The sequence below is a fragment of the Alosa sapidissima genome, chromosome 16 (assembly GCF_018492685.1).
Source record: "Alosa sapidissima isolate fAloSap1 chromosome 16, fAloSap1.pri, whole genome shotgun sequence".
In the NCBI taxonomy this organism is placed as follows: domain Eukaryota; kingdom Metazoa; phylum Chordata; class Actinopteri; order Clupeiformes; family Clupeidae; genus Alosa; species Alosa sapidissima.
In genome coordinates this window covers 21190709-21200840 of record NC_055972.1, presented here as the reverse complement: position 1 = coordinate 21200840, position 10132 = coordinate 21190709, and the positions used below count along the sequence as shown (strand labels likewise).

The following is a 10132-nucleotide window of genomic DNA, read 5'->3' as shown; positions in this document are numbered from 1 at the left end:
CGTCAAAAAAACGTGTCTCTGTAGGCATCCAAGGCTCCGAGATCTGTACACAAAAACAATTGCTATCAACAAGGGTTGGAAATCACTCAAAGGCAAACTAAAGTGTTTCAACCAATAACCGACGAGATGCGCGTTTAGGCGAGTTTTAATTGCATGGGAAGAAGGGGGAGGGAGAAGCGAGCTAGCTCTCTGTTTTGTTTGAACATCAACAGAAGTGACGTATCCCCGCTATCGCTGATACAACCTTTAAGATTTAAATACATCATCACTTTCAAGAAACAATCATGATATGTAGATATGTAGACAAACAAATATAAAAAATAAATATAAAATATAAAAAATACTGTACATTTATTAAGCCAGCTGTACTCGGCCACCATCTCTTTGTAGGCCGGGTATCTTCCCGCCTCCTGTCAAAGAGAAAGGAAATACATGTGGTTAAAACTCATTCATCATAGCATCACATTAGAGGCATGCCAACTGTCCATCAAGACTGTAATCTAGACAAGTAACTCCAGACAGTCATTTCAAGTGCCAAAGAATATTAGTTTTTAAAAATATGTATTTTAATACCTAAATAGCAGGCTTCATAGCTACTCTGCCTGCTAAAACTGATCATTGCTACAACAAGTTTTACAGGCATGTGCGCAATGTAGTTTTCCATGCACAGTAAAGGATTGTGGGATTGTTGGATTCCTCCTGAGAGCTGAGGTTCTGAAGCCAGGCCAAGGCACCGTCAGCCTCTCTGGTTTCCTCTGGCCAGGAAGAGAAAGGGAGAGAGTGAAGAGAGAGACGGAGTGAGAGAGAGTGAGGGAGTGAGAGAACTGCTTCTGTCATTCATCCCCTGGGGCCCTCTGGGGCTTGGCTGCCTTCGCGGCCCTCTGAACCCCTCTGAGCACAAGGGGCCCACGGCGATGCCTGGAGCTCCATCACTGCTGTCTGACGGCATGCAGCGGAACTCAGAGAAACACAACAGCTCTTACGTAAGCACAGGGGAGAGGGCACGCCACCCCCCCCCCCGGGATCCCAACTCAGGAGATTTGGGCCCAATCTTCCTTGCCAATGTCCTTTTTTTGGATGGAGGAGTGACGTTTACCTCTGCACAGCTCATTCTGACATCTGGGATGGGTGTAGACAACACCGGGGGAAAGATTTCCTGGGCAACCTCTGTGACCTCTGACCCCTCTAGCTGAGCCTCCATGCACACCGATAGGAGGAGAAGATAAAAGGAGGAGATGGCAGAGACCTCGGCGGCCAGGTCAGGAGAGAGTCACTGGCTGCCACCTCCTCCGCTGTGCCAACAAAGAGGGCGCTGACAGAAGGGTGCTCAAGCTGTTTAACCGAAAACACACACCTCAACACCCGGGCACTTTCAGCCGGACCGTACCGACCGCATGATGTTAACGCTCGGCATCCATGTGGCGCGAGACGGTGGGGACACAGCTGTGTGTGTGTGTGTGTGTGTGGGGTGGGGGCGGGGTCGGTATTTGTAAGGGGCAGTGGGTCTTAAGGAAGGACACCCAGTAAGACGAGGCTTTCGGGCTGATTATAACCCGATCCTCACCTGCCTTGTGAATAATGCACAGCCTCGAGCTGTTTCTCACAGGGGAAACCCGAGCCACGGAGGGCGAAGCGAACGAGTGAGCGGGTCAGCCAGCGAGTGGGAATGGGACGGCTGGATGCCAGCTGCCTGTCCTCTGCTCCCGCCACCATCTTCCAGCCCTCCGCACGAGGAGAGGAGACCGACCAAACCGCCTTGGGTAACATGCTCCAACGGCTATTATTAACGCAACCATGGCCTTGGCCTGAGCACTTCTAATTACATACGCAACCATGGAGTTATTTTTTCTCTTTTTTTTTATCTCTCTCTCTCTGTTATCATTAGATTTGTACCAATGCACAGAGTTTAAAAGTTACCAAAGCATTAGAATGCACTGGAGCGTTAAATGTGCCAAGAGTTCTACAGTTCAGGAACAGTTTACCAATTATACATTACTGCTGGACCCCTGGGTCTGGGGAAGTTTCCACGCCTAGTTGAGTTTAAGGTGAAGCCTTGAACGTCTGAAGGTACTGAGTGCTTTTAGAGTAGCTTTCACTGGAACATTTCTCTTATCCTCTGCCAACAGCCAGAGCTTGCAACCTGTTTGAGCCACACTGTTCTAATAATTAAAAAAAAAGGACCAAAAACCAAAAGTCAAAGGGTTCTAAAACTCTATCAATTCTCTATCATATTATGTGCAGAAAAATATGTAAATCCTGCATATAAATTGGTTATGATGATACTGATTTTTGCAGTGAAGCATCACGTCTGTGTATGTTTGTGTTTGTGTGTGTGTGTGTGTGTGTGTGTGTGTGTGTGTGTGTGTGTGTGCAGAGGCCAGAGGCCAGACTCACTTTGATGGTGAGCATGATGTGAGTGTGGCTCTTCAGCACCTCCACTGCATTGCTGTGGGTGATGTCCTCGAAGCTCACGCCGTTGGCTGCCAAAATCTGATCACCCATTTTGATGCCATGCTGCTCCGCCAACCCTCCTGGGTCCAACCTGGTGTAAAGTGAATGCAGGTGAAACAACAGTACACATGTGAAAATAATAACTTACATTGGCACACATAAGTGCATTTGTTGAGAGGAAATCTGACCTGAAATGTATAGCTCAACGTATTATATTATTGTGAGGATGTTAGTATTCTCCAAGGCATTTTAGAAAAACAAAATTCTTGTTCCTCTTTTGAAGGCATTCACTTACATTAAGCTGTTGACCAAACAAAAGCTTCACAAATACAAACATAAAGTCTTAAATCGGCATGGGAGAGTTCCTCTTTGAGTTTAGCAACAACAAGAATGGTTTTCTGTGTTGAGCTGCCTGTACGTGTGATTAGTGCACAAAGAAGAGATTACTGGGGAGTGATCAGAGGCAAATCTCTCTGCAGGTGAGACCTACTTAGACACGTAAATGCCCAGGCCAAACTCCTTCCCTCCGCGGATGTTGAAGCCCAAGCAGTAGTCGTCGGAGGTGGTGTAGAGGTGGACGATCCGACGCAGGGCGGTGTCTGAGCTGGCCTCCGAGGGTGTCCGCCCACTCTCCTCGACCACCATCCGCCGGTGGATCAGGTCAACCCTAAATACATGCAACCACGCACGGTACACACACACACACACACACACACACACACACACACACACACACACACACACACACACGTATGACGCATGAAGCCCAGCCTTTAACATCCATACAACCACATATCAGTACACACTCATTCTTGGGTCGTGGCCTGACATCTTACTAAGGTGCACTCAGAATTGGAACTGGGGGATGGACATGCTGACATGAATGCTTCTAATAAATTACCCACTAATAGTCTCCTGAATGTAACATGGTAGTGAAAATGTAGTGTTGTGAATCATCTAGACGGACGTTTTACCAATAAACAAATACATAACACAGTATTTGATCACTGAACCTGCGTAATAAAATCCTCACCATGTGGTCTTCTCCTTGGAGTAGCGAATGCCTGGGACCTTCCCCACCCGTCGCACCACCATGCGCAGCCGGTTGTTGCCAGTGAGGACCTTCACGGCACTGCTCATGGTGATGCTCTCCAGGCTGATGCCGTTCACCTCCACCAGCTTGTCCCCCACACACAGGCCCGACTCCTCTGATGGACAGGTGGACAGGACACAGAGGGTAGGGGGAGGGGGGCACATGTAAGAACACAAACATCCATACACATACAGTACACACACAGCATGAACACACACACACACACACACACACACACACACACACACACACACACACTCTCTCTCTCTCTCTCTCTCACACACAACACACACACACACACACACACACACACTCTCTCTCTCTCTCTCTCACACACACACACACACACACACACACACACACACACACACAGCACAACTCCTGGAGGATTTAATCTTATTGTTGATGGAGAAAGACTCATTTCAGCCATAACAACCTCACTGTCTCCTCACTGTATGGTGATTTATTACAAGAATACTGTACGCAGGTCAGAACATATTATATTGTTTGGCGGTTGATTTTGCTTTCATGAAAGACCATATGGTTGCCAGCCACCCCTCGTCCCCTCCTCCTCCTCCTCCTCTCAGCCCTGGGTACCTGCAGAGCTGTCGTCCTCCACTTTACTGACGAAGATCCCGAGGCCATGTTCAGAGCCTCCTCGCACACTAAAGCCCAGCCGGCCGTCCTCACTCTTATCTACTGTGATGGTGTGGATGTCTTCACAGTCATCCCCACCTGCATGTGGAGGAGAAGCACACACAAACCAAGAATCACTTGCTGTAAAAACATAAATACACACAAACAGAAAACACACACTTGGAAACATGCAAGTGATGGGAAAATGCATAATGTTTGTTCAATTAAAACTTCTGTAAACCAAAAATAAATATGTGTTCTGAGTTGGTCACACCACAAAAGGAAAAAGTGTGATTAATCACCCAGACAAAAAGATAATCAAATTAGGTTTCAAAATCATGAAAACATTGGCAGTATACTCCGGTCTCAAATACTGTCATTAGACTCTAGACATTTTGTTTACCTACATACATGCACCAAACGTAAACGTAAAATTGAGTGCGCACACACAGACACACACACACACAAACAAACAAAAAACATGATGTAGCAATGCAAGGCAAACACACACACACACACACACACACACACACACACACACACACACACACACACACACACACAGAACAGCACCCTGCTGTAGGTCAGCTAAAACTGTGTTAGCTTGTAAAAAACATTTACATCTGCACATATTACTGTCACTGCCACTTTTACTCACTGTGACCTAGATGACACATACATCTAGCATACTCTACATTCAGCATGAGCAATGCCCTCAATACAGGAGCCTCTGCCCTGCAGACACAGCAATATGTGGACATGAATTATAATGTATTCAAACTATTCAATTCGGAAACTGTAATTCTCAAGTCTTAAGAGCCCTCATCCAGTACACATAACTTAGTTGTCATAGCTTTCACCCTGTCTGTCCAAACATATCTCAGATTCTGATTACTAACCGATGAATTATGAAATCCACAAAGTAGGCTAACCTGACATATTATAATTGGAATTCCTAACTCTAAATCAGCCCAACACTGGCACTGGCCCGGGCTCACCGTCGACTGGCGAGTTGATGAGGATGACTCTGCCCATGGGGGAGGCCGATCTCATCCTCCGACGCTGCTGCTTTTTGAGCAGGTAGCGCGTGGCGGTGTTGGAGCCCCCAGCCTGGCCGCTGGAGTGGGCCCCGTTGGTCATCTCTCGGCGTCCAGAGTCCGCGGAATGAGCCATGGCAGGATGACCCCCCTTTTGTGAACCTTCATCCAGGGGTCTTCTGCAGGGACTGGAGGGGTTGAAGGGTGCGATGCAGGAGGGGTGTGGAGGGCTTGCAAGAGTTGCTGGACAGTCAAGGTGTTTGGAGAACACACTTCCTAGTGAAAGTGATTATTTGATGATAGTAGAGGGTGCACCATTGATGTAATTCCAGGATTGCATTAGTTCACAAAGCATATCTGACAAATTCATTGTAATGGCACTGCTATTGGGGCAGCCGTGGCCTACTGGTTAGCACTTCGCACTGGTTAGCGGTTCGAACCCCGACCAGTAGGCACGGCTGAAGTGCCCTTGAGCAAGGCACCTAACCCCTCACTGCTCCCCAAGCGCCACTGTTGTTGCAGGCAGCTCACTGCGCCGGTATTAGTGTGTGCTTCACCTCACTGTGTGTGTGCTGAGTGTGTTTCACTAATTCACAGATTGGGATAAATGCAGAGACCAAATTTCCCTCACGGGATCAAAAGAGTATATATACTTATACTGCTATTTTGTAGAGAGGCCTAAAATCCACTTGTTTCCAGATGAATACAAACATTGACCAATAAATTAACTATTATAATCCAAAACAGAAGGAAGATCTGGAAGATCTGATAGGCCTATTTGTATTTATCCTTATATATCGCACGTTACTCAGAGTGGAGGAAGACCACTATTCATGTCTTGACTTAAAATAAAGCTCCACACTTGGCTTGGCTCCAAGCTGCCCAAACTGGACGACGGTGAGGGGTTCCTTCTCCGCAGGTTCCCCATCTGACAGACAGGAGTCACTCATTGCTGTTTTTTTTTGTATTTTCCTATATCTTCACCACCGATGAACCAGAGGGAAAAACCGGAAACCTTTCAAAAGAGCAAGAATGAAATTCCTGAGACGATCAATTACTCCTGAAGTGCTGAATAATCGAGATTAGATTAGGCTAACGTTTATGAGATTGCTTTCGATTTCTATCCATAAATAGACAAAATATCAGTGACCTGGTTAAGAAAGTTTACACTCACTTTTGGCAGTAAGTTCCTTGAAGGCAACGACCAGGGAAAAGGTGTACCATGCGTGGTTAAGCCAGGACCTCGGACAGCAACAGGTTGCGTAAAAGTACTGCGCAGGCGGCAAAGTAGGCTTCTTTCTCTCAAAGATCAATTTCACTTTTCGATTTAATTAAATTCCACTCTCCATCTCTGTAATGGGGTTGCCCTAAGCACTTCTATCTGGCACATAAACAACCCTCGTGTCTTTCCAAATGTTCCCCGAACACTTTTGGCGATTATAATTAGCAGTTACATCCCTATAATGCATCAGTTCGTACAATTGCCGTTAACATCAACGCCTTAACAAGTTAAATAGGCTATCTCTACAGTATCCCAAATATAGCCTAACTAAAAAATAATCAGATATATAGTGAAGTAGCCTAGGCCTACCTACACAAAAACACGAATGATTTGCCAAACATAGTTCAACTAAACTGCTGAATAAAAGTTGCATCGGCATTACCTGATCCCATGTTGGGCACAATGACCTCACCTGAGAGAATGACGGCTGTAGGCTTCCTTTATCCCGCCTCTCAGGAGTTGTGATTGGATTAGCCTACCACAGGTAACCCAGTTTAGGACTTTGAGTGACATGGTCACTTCAAAGGCATGACCATTCTCTGGTAATTACAGGGTAGGCTATTATTCATTGTAGTACTTACAATATCTGTAGGCCTAGTAGTTACCTTGGATTTTGGCACAAGGGATTTTAACATCTAATCCTGTGTATTAATGTAATAAATCCAGAAGCTCTGCATCTATGCACCAAGCTTTTAGAGTAGCCATAGCCTATGCGACATAACAATCTTCTCGTGTAGAATTTAGCCTACTTCCCTGCCAAAGTGCTAAACCAAATTCTGCATTACAAAATGCATTCATTTTTACAGGCATTTACTGCCATCTAGTGGCAAAACAACAGAATGTAATCTCCTCTCAACAAAGTCAAATGCATGTCTGCTAAATATTAAAATCTGGATTATATTATATAGAGGGAGAGCAGATAGCTAACAAACATTCAGAAAAAGTCCTGTTGGCAAATTTGAGGGAAAAGTCGGCAAAGGGGCTATTTCACAAAATTTGAGGGTGCTGAATTCAAATATTTTGTTTACCAAGCTCAATTTTTAGTTTTTAGCTTGATAATTAGCATAATTCACATTATTTTTGGTTTTGCCATCAGATATTATAGGAATTGCAAAAAATAAGGCATTAACATACTCTTTATGTATCAGATATGTTGTAGGACAGGACAGGAATTACCCCAATGACCCTCAAGTAGCAGATGAAAATAAGCTAAAATTAAAATATAAATTGAAATAATAGCTAAAACTCAGTATGACATTTAGAAGCAAAATAGATTCCTTGATAATAAATTAATAGAATAGTAGGTGACTGCTCAAGTAGAAAGTACTTTGTCAGTAACTATTATGAACAGTTGTCAGTCTTTACAGAGGATTCACACTGTATTTTTTTTACTAAAGGCGACTGTGCTTGCCTAGTTAAAGCATCTCACTGGTGCTCTTTCCTATCATTCAAATTCCAGCCATGCAAAAAAATGGAAGAGTGCATATTTGAGGGTTGCTGAAGAGTGCTATGGAGATTGCATTATTTGCAAAAAAATAGACAATATATCCTTCATAGTGCAACAAAAAGAAACATTCTCCAGTGCATCATAACTGCATATGATGCTGAAAGGGAAGTGGACCTAGAGCAAATCCTCAGCTATGAACTGATTAATGTCCCTGTACTGTAGCTATTGCAGATAGCGATGGTTATTTATTTGTGAAGTGGAAATAAGTCTATCCTCACTCAAGTGCTGTCTAGCAATGTGGAATGTCCAGTAGTGATCACTGCAAAAACTGCTCATTCAACACTGGTAATAGATGCTCAAGATCTAGATATGTCTTTAGGACACCCATCTGACTGCAGCACATTTAAGAAGTATGCAGGAATGTTTGTAAGAAACTTTTGTATCTTTATTTGGTATTTGTTATGTGATAGCAAATGATGTTGACTATCAAAGAAATAGACCTAATGTAGGAATGCACACAGATATTGCAACAGATACGCTCAGGCCAATCCAAACTTTTCTCATCTGTTGTTCCTCGTTGGTGGAACACACTGCCAGTTCCTACAAGGGCAGGGTCATCCCTCTCCATTTTCAAAAAACTCCTGAAGACCCAGCTCTTTAGAGAACATCTCCTTTCATAGCACCACTTACAACAAGTCTTGCTGATCCTAGCACTTACCACCCGTCTTGAACTGACACTCAACTGTTTAAAAACAGCGCTCACTGATGCACTTATTCTGACTGTACTCTACCGTTTTTAAATTGTCCTAAAATTGTTGAGAGAATTGCTTTAAAACTTAACTGTTACCATGTTGTTAGTCGCTTTGGTTAAAAATGTGTCAGCCAAATGTAATGTAATGTAATGATGGTGTAGGCCTATCTGATTAAGATCCAAAGAGTGGTTGAAACGTACTTATTAAATAACACTGGGAGCAAAGAAGACTATCTTCACTTTTTTCCCTTTGCAACTGTCAAAGAAATCCCTTAAACACAGGAAGGCCTAGGGTATCCTACATCAGATGGCCTAAAGATTCCTCTGCATAGCATTAAGTGATTGGCATGCAGTAATTTGAACACTGACCTTGATCTAGCCTACTTTGGCCATTTAAAGGAACCATATAAGATTGTGGTCAAAACTGGTACTACAATCACTTTCAAATTACTGTAGAGCAGTGTATCCCCTTCCCCTCCACTCTGACTGGCAGAGCTGGCAACCCGGATGCCGAAACACTACCGACTTTGATTAGTAGATAGGTGGAGGGTGGTGCATCAGGCCAAAACATAACATGACAACATCAACATCAGTTGAGGGCTGCAACTTCACTTTTTAAATGACAATATCCTGGCCGGACTACTGTTGTCAGTGTATTTGAAATGAACATGATTTCTTAATGTCTAGTGACATAGCAGGGCCATTTTATGATTAATTGAAATACATTTCTTACACACACAAACTACTATTTTACCGACTACAAAAAATAATAATTATGTAGGAAGTTTAGAAGTTTAAAACCCAGAATTGACCAAAAGTGCACCAAATTCAACACAAATGACTCAATACACTTGGAGGAGGCCTGCGTTCTTTCTTTTTCCAGATATTTTAGGATGTGGATATCGTTTTAGTATCGAGTATTAAGATATGTATGGCAGGTATTGTATCAAAGTCAAAATTTTGGTATCGTGACAACACTATGCCAGAGCCACTCCATTTTCTAGATGTCGAGGATCGGAGGCTCTACCACCAACAGGTGATGCTGCTCAATGGCATATTAGAAGAGCACATTATCAAGCTCTAGTATGGAGGCAAGCACACATACCAAATCCAGTGTTACTATAAGTAAAATGTTTTTTACTTGTCGGTTGTTGCTGACGGTAGATGCAGTTCCGAGTTGAAGGTTATCTGTGCAATTTGTTATTGTGATGAATTAAACACCACGAGTGACTCACTATGTTAGCAATAAAAATATGGTTGTGTTTTGATTAGAATTTCCGAGTTCAAATAAAATACCAATTTTATTTGGTTTTAGTGATCACTTTTAAAATCAACCCAATTTAGGGAAAAATAAGCAATGCTGATTATGCGGCTTAGAACTCAGAATTGAGCTTTTTGTAAACAAAATATTCAGAATCAGCACCCTCAAATTAGG

At 43.5% G+C, this 10132-nt stretch overlaps 1 protein-coding gene across 1 annotated transcript in view; it reads right to left on the bottom strand.

The window, feature by feature from the left end:
* pdzd7a (PDZ domain containing 7a) overlaps positions 1-5353 on the bottom strand; it is a 24863-nt gene extending 19510 nt beyond the window's left edge. Inside the window, exons 1-6 of the mRNA XM_042066692.1 lie at positions 5179-5353; positions 4142-4279; positions 3485-3659; positions 2942-3118; positions 2395-2542; positions 350-410 (exon numbers count right to left, since the gene is read on the bottom strand). Of these exons, the coding sequence (XP_041922626.1) occupies positions 350-410; positions 2395-2542; positions 2942-3118; positions 3485-3659; positions 4142-4279; positions 5179-5353 (874 nt within the window). The remainder of the gene's footprint in view (positions 1-349; positions 411-2394; positions 2543-2941; positions 3119-3484; positions 3660-4141; positions 4280-5178) is intronic.
* Positions 5354-10132: the final 4779 nt, after the last annotated feature.